This window comes from Ascaphus truei, chromosome 2 (genome assembly GCF_040206685.1).
Source record: "Ascaphus truei isolate aAscTru1 chromosome 2, aAscTru1.hap1, whole genome shotgun sequence".
Classification (NCBI taxonomy): domain Eukaryota; kingdom Metazoa; phylum Chordata; class Amphibia; order Anura; family Ascaphidae; genus Ascaphus; species Ascaphus truei.
Genome location: NC_134484.1, coordinates 420,094,199 through 420,111,000, shown reverse-complemented (window position 1 = coordinate 420,111,000; position 16,802 = coordinate 420,094,199). Strand labels below are relative to the sequence as shown.

At 38.6% G+C, this 16,802-nt stretch overlaps 1 protein-coding gene across 1 annotated transcript in view; it reads right to left on the bottom strand.

The window, feature by feature from the left end:
• Positions 1–13,330, bottom strand: part of GPR158 (G protein-coupled receptor 158) — a 349,303-nt gene extending 335,973 nt beyond the window's left edge. Inside the window, exon 1 of the mRNA XM_075587610.1 lies at positions 11,930–13,330. Within this exon, the coding sequence (XP_075443725.1) occupies positions 11,930–12,798 (869 nt within the window). The 5' untranslated portion in view covers positions 12,799–13,330. The remainder of the gene's footprint in view (positions 1–11,929) is intronic.
• Between the last annotated feature and the right edge of the window lie 3,472 nt (positions 13,331–16,802).

Here is a 16,802-nt window from a genome sequence, read left to right as displayed (position 1 = left end):
TTAAGCAGCCCTGCATCAAAAAAGCACCCCAACATCAAAAGTTATACAGGTTGGCACTAGTAAAAAATGCATTTAGATAGAAATAGGAGGTTGACTTTGAGAGTGTCACTCACTGATATAATTATTTAATCTGAAGACCAAATAAGTAACATGCATACATCTCATATTCTAGATCTTAGATCTCATATGTCTTGTAAGAATATTTTAAAAAGAAAAATCATTAACTGAAGAAATATTGTATTGCATTGAGCCCAAACCTTTTCTATAGCATGGGTAACTAAAGCAGAACATTTATAATGCCAATAATAATCCAACTAGATTTTTCTGTAGCTATATTTTTAAGACCAGTATCCAGCTATTGGTATCCAGCTGGCTTTGAGGATACTTACTATACTAGCTCATTTACAAACATATCCCTTACGCTTGAAAATCTAATTAAATAACTGGAACCCCCTGTTGATCTTGATAGTAGAAATCAATCACCGAAGAAAGGAAAATGTCTGCACTATTTTCTCATACCTATATAAGAAAAGCATACCATTGTTAAAGCCTGAAAGTACCATGTAGTATGTCAAATGCAAATGAACAGATCCATACTGTACTGTATGTGCATCCATGATCACAAAAGCTTCAATGACCAATACCGCTATATACTGTACACTACTGTGACCCTCCCTGTCCGGCTGAAAAAGGGAGTATACTACATGTGGGTAATAGAGCATCTCAGGGTGCATACAAAAAATGGGCATCCATGGCGCACTCCAGGTGAATACTGTGAATAATGATAAATATTAAATCATGACAAATGATTTGTGACAAAAAAAAACTGTGTGGTTTCAAATGCAAACCAAATACATCACTAGTCCTCCACAGCAGTTTCCTCCATGTCTTCACAGATTGAAATCACAAATTCTGGTGTGTGATAAACCTCATGCAAAGAGAAACAATATAGAAGCACAAATAGTTTAAATCGTTTTACTGCATATCACACACAACACCTTCTGGTATGGTGGCCTCAAGGACCAAAAGACCCTACACGTTTCACCAAAATCTTGACTTCCTCAGGGGTTCCAGCAGCTCATATTGCTGACATCACCAAAGACCATCTAGTTGTCCCCCTAAATTATGGGAACATTAACTCTAGCATAGCATGAATATTTTCATTACAAGTAATGAGCAGGATCAGGCTTGTGTATCAAACCCCCTTTCTTGTCGGGTACCTCTACAGAATGGACCCGTCTAACTCCTTTATCATCTACATACTCAACTCTATCTATATATATGCTCCTGTCAATGTAGCAGACTCTGACAAGGTGATCAACTTTCATGGCATTTGTGGTTAAATGAATGAACCCCATTTCACAGCATCCCCTACCCATCGGGCTCTATGATATTCAGCCGCCCTCGTTACTTTCTTGGCAACATATGGATAATCTCCTCCGCCAGTCATTTTCCTTACTTGTTCTCGCACCACATGATCGGCTCTACTCAGCCGGGTCAACCTACATGTGTACGGGGCCTCAGGAAATATTCGACAGAGAGGTTCCTCTTCTACAGGAGGCCGCCCCATAGTTACATCCCAAAGTACATCCTCATTATAATAGAGTCTATCGTTAATGCTGTCAGCTCTTGCTTGCAGAATGGCATCATCCTCTGCTTCAGTCAACCATCCTGAGTCCCACCAGGACTCAACATGGCTCCCTCTGCAACTGGCCATCTTGGTCATATTGAACCTGGGCACATACTTAGTGAACATCTTGTGGTCCCCAAGGTAGTGAGGGGGGTCTGTCCATTGGAGACCATTCCCTAGTATGGGGCCCACAGTCAGGTGTTACTGTCTCACTGGGGAAAATTTCCACATGAGGAGCAGGTTCAGGGGCCTCTAATGTATCCAGTTGGCATCCCCTGCTCTACTCAGTCCCGGTGGCTTTAATGAAGGATAAGCCTCTATGGACATCCTATTCCATCCCATTCATGGCTATTGAGGTCTATACTTGCAACTCGATCCTCCAACATAAGAGGCCCAACCTGTGAATCCTTGGAACTATTATCGGATGCACTCTCCTCTCCGATCACTTCATCCAGAATCACATCAGGTTGCTCGTCATCCGATACTGCTTCTTCTCCCTCTTCATCCACGGCCTCCTCCGCCACTGCTGCTGTGGAGATATCATTGGAGTGTTATTCCAAAGGATCTCAAAATCAAGGACCACAAGATGGGAAACGTCCAATTCTTGGATACTTTCCTCAGGTCTAGGCAGCATAGGACTGACAACAGTCCCTTTGTTCCCTTGATTTCAGATAGGGGAGTTGGCATACCAGGCAAGTAGCCATTGCTGATATTTCTCCCCCCAGCCTACCACACGTCCCGTAGATGGCCTGTACAAATTATCTGCCTCTGATGGCCATCACTAGGACACCATTGTGGACCTGGTAGTTATGGGTCATGGTTTCACTGGATTCGAGCATAACCACACTGGCCATAGTGTAGAAAAATTTCTTGGTATGTTATGAATGGTAAGACCTGTTTTCAGCTATCGCTAGCTGTAGCTGACACTATTTCTTTTTCTCTTGTCTTCCCAATGGGGTGCAGCTCTCACATGCTGTTGTAACCCAGCCGAATGTAGGAGCAGTTACTCCTTTATTTCTCCCCTCGCTAAACTTGTAAGTGCTCAGATTGGCTTCCTCTCTTGTATTAACAGTTGTGGGAGAAACTTACAGGGAAGTTACAGACCTCATGCCATTCTACTTTGCAACTCCTTGGCATCCTTGCAACTTTGCATTGTCGGCGGGAAAAATCGATCCCGGGCGATTTGGCGGGAAACTCGTCCCATGATTACCAGGCGCATCTTTCTGGTAGCGAGGAAGTTAGAGCCCACTACGCTTTTATATTTACAAAATCTTCTTATGATTCAAGCATACAATTTTCCAGCTCGCAGTCTCTGTGCCCTAAATACAATTACTCGTGACTGGTTACTGTAATAAAATACTCCTCAGCCTTCAGTGCCCCCTTTGTAAGGGAGCAGCATAGGGGTTAAGGGGTTATAAAGCTCCACTAGAACACAGTCACCATCTTAGATCCATCACACTCAGTGGTATCCCCTCTCCTTTCCTGGACGGGCACCATTTTATTTGCACGGGAATTCGGGTACTCCCCTGTGCCATCCGCCATTTTGATAGTCACCTCAAGATGAAAAAAAATGCACATCGCAACTAAAGTCCATAGAATAAACATCTTCGCTCCAAAAACTCCAAAATGAGCAAAATACACACAGTCTCTTATCAATGACCAGCCCCTAGTTTGGGTGCCATTTGTGACCCTCCCTGCCTGGCTGAAAAGGGAGTCTCCAACATGTGGTAATAGAGCATCTCAGGGTGCATACCTTAGTCTAAAGCGGTGGTCCTTACAGGCTGGGCATGTTTCCAGATGTTAAAAGATGGCAGCCAGGAGTTTTATAGTTTTGAACAAAAATAGACTTTATTAACACCTTCAACAAGTATAAATCTTCCTCTCATCCCTCATCGGACACTTGAGGAGGTATAACGCTTTATATTGATATAGGTTTTCCCTCATCGCTCTCCTTTCTGTAGCAATGCTATTATCTTTCTATTCCTATCTTTAACATGTGCTAGGCTGTGACAGTTTAATTACCTGAAGGAAGGTATACCCAGCCACTCGTTGCTATCTCTGGTGTCTTTACTCTATATTAACTATGTATATACAGTAACTGCACTCTTTATCCTACCTCTATCTCTATACATCTCAAGTGACTACATCTATAATTGTACTCTTTATTAACTATCTCTATGTAATCTGCCCACCCTTCCCTATTCCTGACCTTGTTACCAGGCGTGTTTATAACTAGCTGTCTCTTCTCACTAACTGGGGAATCTTTATTCTTGTAAGGGTTCCAGTCCGGGCTTTGGCTGGAACCCGTCCTTACCTGACTGCTGTGGACATTTTGATTACTGGCAGCCTGCTGTATTGTTCAACTGGGGTATTTGCAGCCGAACCTTCACACCGCGGTCGATGGGGTAGTCCTCATTGCTGAGTCCCCACAGCTTCATCTTGTCCGCCAACTGCGAGGTCGGGTGCTTAAGATGTTGGTCATAGAACGGGTAGTATAGAATGGTCACTTGGGACCCATTGTCTAGCAAAGCTAATGCATATATGCTGTCCACGAGAACACGTATGATGTTGCTGGTCCACATGACTGGGTCTGGGACCCGACCACTACCATACTATCATAGACTCTCAAAGGTGAGACCCTTCTACCGGATTTTGCCCCATGCAGAGGCAGACACCTTCGCAGACGACGACGTCGCTGGATCAGCAGGAGCCCTGTTGCTAGTCAGCTGCACCGGGTGCTGAGGTACCCGGCAGGTACCTCAAAAGAGTGAGGTACCTTCCCAACTGGGTAACCTATGATTCATTAGGGGCACCCCACTATGAGGCTCAGCAGTGGTCTCGTGGCAAATGAAATCCATCATTGTGATGTTTACAGAAATGTATAATCTGATGTAAAGCCATTGCAATGCGTTAAATTGTATATATGTCATGCATTTTTATTATATAACTTCTTTTGTTGGTTATATCGTTCCCAAGCGGGGACGTTGGTTCTTTTGCCAGGGGGAGATTGTAGGCTGTCCCCCCTGGGTCCTCCTCTGGGCTTCCCTTTTTGGCCTCTTACCTCTGATAGAGCTGCGGAGGGGTGCATGGGGCAACCGGCGAGCGCTGGTAGCTGCGGAGGTAGTTGCGGTCGTTAGGGCGGCGAACATCGCCGGAGCTCCTTGGCACATGCGGCACCTATCTTGTAACTCCTTGCGCATAGGACTTCAAAGTTGCAGCGGTCATCTTGGCACACCCTGCAGATGCGCAGAGACAGTCGGAGGTACAGCGGCTATTTCAGAGGGGGTGCGCATGTGCAGTGAGTGTAGGGAAGCTGCGGCCGTCTTCTACATAGATCCGTAGGGGAACTACACTTCCCAGAATGCCCCAGGAGCTAAGATCATGTGGGCAGCTCAGTCAATAGGACTGAGAGATGCATGGCAGTTAGAATTCTGGCAGTTGGAGTTTTGGCAGTTAGAGTGACTGGCAGTTGGAGTGTCTGACAGTAGGAGCCAGGACAGAGAAGCGAAGGTAGTGTCTGAGTGTCAGTGGCACCCAGACTTGGCCAGATTACTCTTTAGGTCCAAGATAGGCCCCACTCATATATCATATTGTGGCTGCTACAGGGAAACCGATAAGCTAGGGACATTTCCCCAGTAGTTGCATATAGTTAGCGGACAGCGCTAGTGAAGACGCCTTCAGTGAATTGCGGCCGGTGGTAGCGCGACCATACACACTTTTGGGTGGGCCTTGACATTGGGGTAACAGGACATCAGGGTATTGGTGCCAAGCACCCTTTGTACTGTGGGGACACTAACTTGGAGTATGGGGGTTGGGAGTGTTATATACAGTGTGGTAGAAGTGTAAGATATATGTGTTCAGTAAAGCCTTTATTACATACTTGTGGTGGGATTATTACTAGTATTAGGTCATGTTTGTGGATCATCCCACTGCACTAGGATCCCTCAGAGGTGGAGGCGCTGCACCAAGGCAGACAAGTGACACCCCAGGCTCCCAGAGGCGGACGCTCAGGCCTTCTGGTAACAGGGGGAAAGCAGGCTACATTTGTATAAAATAACATAGTTGCAGTAACAACAAGGAATCCTAAAAGCAATTGAACATTTCATAAATCAGGTTGTATTTTGTTCCATTGCAAAACAGCTTTATAACATTTAGCTTAAGTGATGAAAAGGCTATGCTGGGAGATTATGAAAGGCAAATGAGAGAAAATATGTGATATATGTTTCTAAGTGAGAAAAGATAGGACAGATGCATGTATGGAAAGGAAATCACATTGTGGTTCAATTGAGTGATTGTCTATTACGTATTTTTAATAGAGTACAATTAAACACTTCAGTGTTAGAGGATGAGGAATTTGGAAAGGGGTTAACAAGAGTTTAACTATAATTGTGGATAGACTGAGGCCTTCTACAATAATATCACAGATACTAATGCATGCTTAATTAATAGAAGTTTAGATATGTAGGTTAGCGATATGAATTCATTTTTCTTGTAATTTTTCTTCCCTTATCATACATGAATAAAAGTAACTCCTCCCAATTCTTCTTTTTATCCTATATACTCCATATACACCAGCTTGACATATTACATGCTGATGCAAACTTATAGCAAACAAAGAAGCAACACAACATTTAACCCCACATTGTTGATGTCTTATCAGACACTGCATCTATTTAAGGCATTTGCTATATTGGTTTAAACATTATTTAGTACATTAAGTTTTGTATAATGGGATAACGATTTCTTATTCTAGGCTGTAGGACTCAACACAAGTGCAAACTGGTGAGAGCTATGATTTTTTATAATGAAATAAGAGTTTGCTTGTGCACACTATCTTACTTGCTCAGATTGAATACAAAGGTACAGTACCATGGAAACTCAAAAGCAGAGAGCACAATGAAATAAGGTCTTCTAAATGTGGATACGCCAAGAGATCATAAATCAATGTGGTGCAGAAAATATGGGTCTCACAAATTTAGTCTCACAGTGCTTGAAGCGAATGCAATATATTAATTCCTACACTTACAGTAAATGGTTAAAAAAATACTGTCATTTCAATTATACATCTGCTGTTATAGACTACAAGACATACTGCTAAGGTGAGGGGCACACTCAGAGAGCATGTTAGATTCCATGCCCTACATTCTAAACAATGCGATGTCTGGCTGTTATTTCCAAATGACCTTCAAGGACCATCTAAGGTCAAAACCAAAGACAAAAATGAATAGGTATGGTCATGCACACTCTATACTTATGTATGTACTGTAGGTTCCATTATTTTTAAGAACACATTTTCAACCACAGCCTATATTTACTGTATATATGAAAAACGAATATATCTACAGTAAACAGAATATATTTACTGTATATATGAATACAATAAGATAATGTATAATCATGATTTTAATTCTTTGTCAATTTTGGTCTCCTGTTTACCATCATATTTTCTATGATACAGTACAGTATGTACATTGTGATCTCTTTGGTTTTAACTTTAGTACCACTTAATGAAGACATACCAAGAAAATGTAACAAAGAAAATTGTTCTAGGTACTGTATTTAGGGTAGCAGGATTTGACCCTTGAGTAGCAAAAATAAATAATCACATACACCCCAACTTTATGGATTGTTAACAAGTAAATATTACACAACAGTACAAAGGGCTTTTGTAGGGTACTGTACACGGAAAATGTTTAAAAATAACACAGCAGAGTGTAGTTATCAAATTACTTTTTGCTGTAAAGGAAAATAAAGGTAATAATTGTGAAAAAAGCTAGACATATCTGGTATACTCACTATCTGATGAAACACTGAGGGCTATTATATCAAGGACAAACTGGTGCGATTCTGCGACAAAACAAACTGAACCAAATAGCATTATTTTCATTGATACATACAGTACCATGCATATTCTTTGCTCTACCAATGCACTACTTTTGCCATGATACATATACCCAAATGAGTCTATGTCATTTACCTGTAGTTGTAAAGTATGTATCCTCCTTAACTTACATTCTTCTAAATAGTACTATATGGCAATTTTGGTGCAGCATTTTGAATAGCAATAACATTCAACAATAAACAAAAATTATGATAGTTATTAAATAATAAACAAATCATGGTAAACGTAAAAAAAAAATATTAGAAATTCTAGTGCTTTTTTCAGAATAGTTTGTCAGCAAAAACTGTGGTGGATTAATAGCTTATGCTTCTTATTTTCCATAGCAGTAACTAAATATTGAACGTTCAGATTTCAGTTATCTGTGTTTATCATTTCGATGGTATAAATTACTTTATGTGGCTATAAATGTCTTGGAACAGTAAAAACCATTCAGAAGTCAAATACCGTTAAAATAAGTTGCTACACATTACCTGGTTTCTGCAACCATCAATATGGTATTTTAATTGCCATATTTTGCATGCATAATATTGTAGAAGAAGCCAACATTTGATTTAAGAAATATAATTAGCCTTGAATGTTTTAAAACATCACTCGGTGATATACAATGCTTCATTAAACATTTTGACCCAATAATTGACCACTGATTAGTTTTCTGCAAATTACATCTTCATGTGAAGATAGAAAGAGAAAAACTGATTAAAAAGAAGACAAAAATAATCAACATCAAGATCCTCAAGAATAACACAAAATTCAAGCTAGAACTGAAAACCTGCTTCAGCTTGCTTGAGATGCATGGGGATACATTTGACAACCAATTATGAAATCTTTTGAAGATTATAGTTGAAAGCTCAGAGAAAAATATAGTTTTCGGTAACAGAAAATAGCATAAGATAATAGCAGATGAGATGAAGAAGTTACTGAGGAAACTACAAGAAATTAAGAATCCCAAGATGAAGAAAAATTAAATATATAGAGCTACAGATGTAGCAAGACTTATTGTCCTCGTGACCATGAGAAGGTGCGAGATTACAGTCGCATGAACATTTTGTTGTCCGCAGCTTTTTCTCAGCTTTACTATGATCTACCGGCAGAATTATTTGTGCGGTTATTTTTGTAATTGCAATTCAGTATGTATGTCCGGCAGATGGCACACTGAATATCTTCCCCTAGGATACTTAGTGACAGTCACGGTGCTGTAAGGGTCTGCAAATTACAAATAAATGCTGCGGAAATGACACTTGGTTTTGTGCAGCACCGAAAACAGTAAGTCTTGCTACATCTGTACAGTATGATTAATTTATTGCATACAGTATACAGATCACGTCTGGCACATTGTACAGTATCTATGCCCAAGCATGCCAAGAAGTTCTAACATTACTGCAGAGTACTACAGCTAGTACTACAGCTTTTGAGTAAAACGCAAATACATGCTGGGTATTTACCCTTAATTTCTTGAGGCCGCAGAAACAGTAAGTCTTGCTACATCTGTATGTAACACAATCTGTGAGCATATCACTGATGATGTAAGAATTTTTAATTGTGACATGGAAAAAATAGGTAACAAAAGTTTAGTGAAGGTGAAGCAGTGACATAATAGGGAAGAAGAGAATCATTGCACTCTTGTTCAAGAACAAAGGGGATAATCAATCAAATGGCGAACAAGAAGAAATCACCATCGATGAACATGCGTCATTCCAGAAGAAGTAGCAAAGGCAATAAAATCTATGAAGAAGGAAAAGGCCCTAGAGGAAGCTGGAATAATTACTAATATCTTGAAGAAAGTTGTGGAAGAAGTACAGAAAATCCTTTCAAAGCTCTTTATATGTTGCTTGAAGAACAGGAAAATCCTGGAATAGTGGGGCAATGCCATGGTTGTTCTCAACCATAAAAAAGGAGACAAAGAGGACCTTGAGAACTACAGACAAATCAGTCAACTTTCAATCCCTTACAAGATTTTTACAAGGATACTTACTAATCGGCTGCAACACACCCTTAATTTCGCCTAGTCTACAGAGTAAATGGGATTTTGCAATCGATACACAATGGGCCACATCAGTTATACAAAAAGTGACTTCTCAACATAATGAATATGATCTGCCACTCAGTTTGGGATTCCAAGATTACAAAAAAGCATTTGATTGTGTCTACACCTCAGCCGTTTTAAAAGCATTATGAAATAAAAAATGTTGAAGTGTACATTGATATTATAAGGAAAATGTATAAGAATGCCACATCCATTACATGAACATACACACAAGTTGAGCATCAGCAAGTGTGTTTGACAGGAAGACAATATGCCACCAAAGATTTCCACAGCCAAACTTGAAGACTTGTTCAAGCCAAGAGAATTGTGAAGAAAAAAGGTATTAAAATCAGAATTAACAACTTGAGTCACCAAATGTGGTAATTCTACAAAGATCAAAATATATGGAATCCAACTAGAAGTTGAAAACAATGTCTGGCTTGACAATTATTCAATGCATGGGAGCCTCGTGGAATTAAATCAATAAGAGAATGAATATGGGATGGAGGTCCTTTGGAAGAAACACGGAAACCTTCCACTGCATCACGAGGAAAGTGTTTGACCAGTTTATTCTGCCCATGCTTAGGTTTGAATGTGAAACTTGGACCCCAACTTAAAATATGATTCAGAACTCGTCACACAGCAGCAACAAAAAGTATGGAGAGTTGTATGAAGGCTTTTACTAGTAGAAAAAAAAGAAAATAGTTTATGGTTTCTGAAGCAAACAGAAGTCTGTCACATCATCACAAGGGTGAAAAATGTAACTGTCAGTGGGCCAGTCATCATATATTGTTTAGATCTCCATAAAGGTATAACAGGATTAAACAGAATTATTATTCTTATTAGGACATTACCACCACTACACCGCTTTAAAATTACTGAAATAAAAAAAGACAATCAATTAATAACAATGACAGTATCATAATGGTATTGTGATAGAAGTCTATGCTTGTATGACATCTCCAAAATATAAAGAGTAAAAATGTAAATATAACCCTTTGAATGACAAGGGTTAGAAATATATGTCCTTAATTTCAGTTAAATCTTTTTAATGCATGAAGGGTTTATTTATCAATGTATCCAGCAGCAAAACTGGGGCAAAAATACTGCCCAACATGTATTAGAGAAGAAAACTCCATTGGTTTTTATTGGGATCTTTTTCTGTTGTACTGTAAATGTGGCACATTTCTTTGCCCACGTTTTGCAATGGGAGACTGATAAATTCAATCCCATGGGTCTTTATCTAATGACATCTAAATGCAAAAAGTATTAATTCTGCAGTGAGGTAAATCCTAAAATTGCCATGACTGTATGGGATTACATCACTATCATAACAGCCATTATGGAGAGAATCATCAGCTCCCTGCTGTTAAATTCAATAATCCTGACTTTACTGGCTTAGGTTAACTCTAATATCCACAGCAAGTTTACCAGAGGTCAATTCCATCCTAACCCCGGGTCTCAAAAAGAGTGTGCAGGCAAATTATTATGGTTAAATACAAAGGGCCGGAGTAAAATAAGCACTTCAGAAATAAATTCCCTTATTGACACGACTCTTTATTGGTGACCTTGTATTTTTGAGTCCAAGTTTTCATGATCACTGTGGTTCTTACTTTGGCAACATGTAATGTTTATTTTTAGTGGAGAGTGTGATCTAAATATACTGTAGCATGTGAGATAAATACAATGAATAAATAATGCCATTGCAACGCACGTGAAAGGAGTTCCCAATTCCCAGCATACAGTAATGAGACTATACTGCAGATATTTTAGGCTTTGTACTTCTCACCAGCATACAGAGGGTTAGCAGTGTGTCTTTGATTTGTGTGCTATATTTAGCTAACTGTTGCTGGTGTGGATACCCATCATTCCGGGATATGTCTGCTTTCAATAGCAATGTAATGGGCTTTCCGATTGGTAAAATGATGGATGTTACATTGCTTGTCTAATTATATAGCGTAGTTCCAAATGACACATCAGCAACCATTATTGCAATTATTAAGGGTTTATCTCTGTCTGAACAATAGATTCAATTTTATTTGTACAATGTTCTGTGTAATTAAGAAACTAAATTAGAGTGCAATTATGATTATGCAAATAGAGGTTTTATATAATTTCCCTAACTACCAGTTATTTGTAAACACTTGTTATATTCCCTGGAGAAATAATACACATATAACCTTAGTAAATGACACCATGGAGCAATTTATCATAGGACGTTATAGCTCCCGTGGAAGCTAGTAGTAATGATTAAATTGGCTGTTGCACAGTCCCTGCTTGCGTGTCTGTGTTTCATATGTACTATAATTATTCTCTTGGTACAGCTCAGTTTCACAAACCAGACACAAGTCCTAAAAAAAATATTTCTTCCTACCTGAATTCTCGCACAAGATTTGGCTTAAGCCCATAAAATGCAGCCGAGAGAGTAAGAAGCCATTGAGGTTTGTACTTTCCATGCTCACATTGCAGATATGGTGATGACCATTTGATATTATTTTTGTCAGTCATGTAGCTGTTTCCCTTCTTCCAGCTGTTATCCAAAGTTTTAGCACCATTTAAAAGTCTCTTGTGCTGGTGAGGCTCCCACTTGTGTTTGAAAGTGTGAAACCATTCGGTTTCCTGTGTTGCAGTAGCCAGATGATGAGCTGATGATGACAAATCTTGCAGAAGTATTTTGCTTTCCTCTTTTGTAGCTTGGAGAAAAACCTGAGGTAAAGGGGACACGGGATTAAAAGTAATAGCAGATCTCACTATCTTAGATTCTCCTTCCAAAACACTCCTTATCAAGGCATGATACCAATCCATATCTCTCTGCAAGTTATCGTCTCTCGATTTATTGCTTTGCAAAATCGTGTTTAAAAAGTTGGTGGCATGAATAAGCATATCCACAGAACCGTGCAAAGAGGGGTGTGATGTCATGGGAGACATTCCCGATAAACTGGTCAACTCGTATATCTTGGAGCAGTTTGCCCCCCTGAGTTCATTATGATCTCCAGTATAAAGAAAAGATGCCACATGTTTTGGTAAATCCTCTGCCAGGTTTTGTGCCAAGACTGTGCTTTCTGTAGTCTTGATCCACAGGGATGAATGGTCCAGGTGTCTTGGGTTGTTGTAAATCGGTGGTTTCTCTTTGATTATCTTCTGCTCTCCTTGATGCACTGTACGCCCTTCCAGATCTCGACTGGGCGCTGCAAGCAAACACAGGTTGGCAAGAAGAGCTGGGAGAAATACAGAAAAAGCCATGATCCCGTTGTGATCTGGATGCCCAAGACAACTTAATCAGTTTTATATATCAGGTCAGTGCCCTGTCGCCTGTATATTAATGCAGCATCCAATCCAAATGGTATCACCTGTGGTCAGAAAAATATCCTGCCTCCCCAGAAGGTATACGGTGGGAATTACGCAGACAGCCGCCTTGATCTGAGCAGGTTACATCCCATCTCGCAAAGAAGCTATAGTTAGCCTGCTTACGTCTTTATCCCCATCCGCTTCCATCGCCTTCATTGAGGCATTTGAAAGATCCGTATGCAAACCCAGATTCGCAGGGAGTTCGCGGTGCAATATCTTCATTCTCTCGACAGAATTGTTTTCTCAGATCTACGCTGCCGACCAGGGATAAAACAGACGAAAGAACAAAGCATTTGCCTTTGTTTGTTTGTTGGCACGTAGGGGGTGAAAATACGCCTGCTAATTGAGTACTTGGATAAGCTTAAGAGATATACTCCGCCTTCCTCTGCTTGTGAAAGGATTTAACTACACTTTGCCACAACCCACGTCCCGCTTTTAACCCCCTCCTACCACACTCCTATAGGTATACTTTGGTTTTCTTGAGCTCTGTATGGCCAGATCTTCCGTCAATCACGCAACAGCCATTTGTAAGGCAGGAAGAAGGGTTGAAGGAGCTGTCCAGTGCTGAACCCAGAGCACGCTCTTTAGCCACAAGACGAAGGAAGACAGACATATCGTGCAGTAGTATTATCACCCCTAAGATACACTATGGACAGATATGGACATAAGAGGCTTGCGTTTATTAAGTGTGGTTATATGATTGATTAATTCAACAGTTTTTTATTTTTTATTTTGAATGTCTGAGATCTGGCTCCTATTTTCTCCTTCACAGAATTGAGTGTATTATTTTCGTGTAAGGTTGTTGATTAACTCTTTGTGCATTGCATTTGATGAAAAGCGTTTAGTTATTTATATTTCAATAGAAAATACTTTAGGTAAAAAATGTTTTAAGATAGAGCACATGATAAATGCAAACATGCCCAAGCTGAGTTACCAGAGAGGCGATCTCTACTGCTTACACTGTATCTCTTTGTATTCCCCCAAAACAGGTGCGGGACTGAAGGGTGCATTTGGTGGGAGCATATGAGATGTTTGTCCTAATTGCTGAATACTTTACTATTCTAATCATTATTCTATGTCTTCGTTGTCAATGAACATAAATTGAATAATACACTTATTTTGAGGAACATCCTTCATGTTCTTAATACTCCCTGGATGTTCTAATGGTCTAATGTATTAACAAGCTTCTTTTGATCTTTTATTGTTTTTGTTTCAGACAATCTGACATATTGATCTCATAAATCACAGGATGCTAAAAAGTATACTTCTTACATGGTAAGTCAGCAGTATTGGCCTACTCATCACTATGTACTGTAACTTGGATTGGATAGCTATTAATCAAATTATAGCACAAGTTTTACTGACCAGTACAAATAATTCCATATTCCAAATGAGACAAATTACTTGTGATTATCTATGCAAAATAATTCCAATGAGCAGCCAAACTTTGGATTTTTATAATAAGCATAGTTATTTCCTACAGTTCTGTATATGGCAGGATTGCAAAAATATGTGATGTTTATTAGTAGAATGTGATACAGGTTTACAGTCCCTTTCTTGTGAAAGTTTAATTAATTCAAGATGCATTTCTTATTGTTAAAATGTTCTCTTTAACAAATACAAATGTAGAAGGGATAAATACAGTACATGTGTAGGTCAATAAAGTATGCTGCCCTCATTTGCGGAAGGGTTTAAATAAGACACAAAAGGGGGCTATTTATCAAAGTATACCACCTGGGACTGAATAATACTCCAGATTTATCCCAATAGAAACTAATGAGGTTTTATTCTTTGATATATGTGGTGCAATATTTTTTACCTGGTTCTGACCCGGTTTTACAATCAGGAGATTTTGATAAATGTCATCAAAGGTGCCATAGGATATTTTCTGCGGCGCAGGGATTGAATGGCTGTGATCTGGTCTAGATCAATACATAATCACTGTACCAGAAACAAGTCAGCAGTGATCTTTGGGCAAACATTCCAAGTTTACTGGGCAAGCATTCAAGGTGTCATTGCCTGTTATAGAAATATGATTGGAAGTGCTGGACCTCAGGTTCTATGCTCATATCATACTTTACTTTTTATAGTGTCCCTTTACAAATATATGTTTACTTGCTGTTTGCAGGATACAAAATTCCAATGCAAGGACTGAAAACAATTCTATTTATCTGGCCAATTAATTTAATTTAAAAGGTTTTCTCTTACATGCTGCATTTAATTTTACTTTGATTTGTGATCTAGATTATCACACGGGTTACAGAGAGCATGTTACCAATTATTTGACCACTTTTTTTTCTATTTATGTTGTCACTGTTGGGCCATTGGAGGATGTGTGTTTAAATTAGTTCCTGATTACCCTATCTAGTGCACTCCAGTGCAATATTTACTACTGTCAATTGCATTTTGCTGTGAAGGTTAATAGCAATTGTTTTTCATTCATCCCTGCATTTCACCTGGTATCCTGTAATCATTTAGTTTAACATATGTACATTTAAATTAAGTATATGGAAATCAAATTTTTCGTCTAATACATGATTATCCCAAATTAATTATAGCAAGTGCCTAAGAAGTGTAAAAATACAAATATTGAAATATGATGCTCTTTAAATATAAATGTAATGTTCTAACCTATTTTCATACATTAATGTATTACAAAACAGCTTTGCGTAATATGGCATTTTCACATAATTAGCATGTACCCTGTTGACAAAGAAGAACAAATTATACGTTTTAAAATGTGCATTTTATGTGTTTCCCTTGCAGCATGCAATGCGGATTTATATCAATATTTCAAGACAAATCTAATTTATGTGTAATTAGTTACTCTCCTGAGTACAGTGCAAGTGCCTTTTTGGAAAGTGCATACATCTTCCAAATCAAATGATATTCTGATTATGATTTCTTACAATGTACAATTAGATAAACTGATACTTAATTTAACCAACAGTTGTTATGCTGCTTGATACACAGCAAGAAACAAAACAGTTTAGGTCAGAACTTGCAGAGATGCCTGAGCAAGCAATGATGAAACCATAATAGCAAAATATGTCAGACTCTCCCAAGAGGACAATAAAAGAAATGAGCAGTATTTTATACCATTACTAGCATCTTCCAATTACTACAATAACATAAATAATGGGGAGATCCATGTAATGTTCACGTAAAAATGTGGATGTACTACTCACATTATGAATAAGGAATAGAACAAAAACCAGATAGCTGTATATTTAAAACATATTTTGTTATATTCTATGGGATGTTTATAAACATATATTATACATGGGTAGAATAGGACGTAAATGCCTGTATAAATATTTGATAACCTCACTCAGAACAGAAAGTAACTTTACAGAGACAGAAGTTCCCTCAGAAATGATTGATTGCAGCGAATATGTGTTATTTTTCTGTTGACATTCACAAACATGCTGGATTGCATTATCTTTAAATCAGTCTGCTTGCATTTCTATTTTTGTAAACATTTATTTTGTCATTCTTAACCCATCCAGCAGCTAATGGCGTAAAAACATTTAGTTTTATGCGAAAAGAGGCTAAATACTCTATATTAAAATGGCTCAGCATCTTTTACTTCTAGTTGTTGATTTGTTTCAAATGCATTTTGTCTGTTGTTTTTTTCTGCTTCAACAACCCTACGGTATTTTATGAAACTATACAAAATGCAACATTTTCCCCTAATATCCCTCTGTCATGTCTCCATACTTCTGGTATGTACAGGTGATTAACTCAAACAAAATCTAACCACACAGATCTCAGGTGATGCATTTAACCCACTGGTTAAAATAAAAATGACTAATATGTAAATAGATCATGTAAATTGCATTCAAAGTGAGTCTAGAAGTCATATCTGTTCTTTAAGTTCACACTGACGTAATGATGCA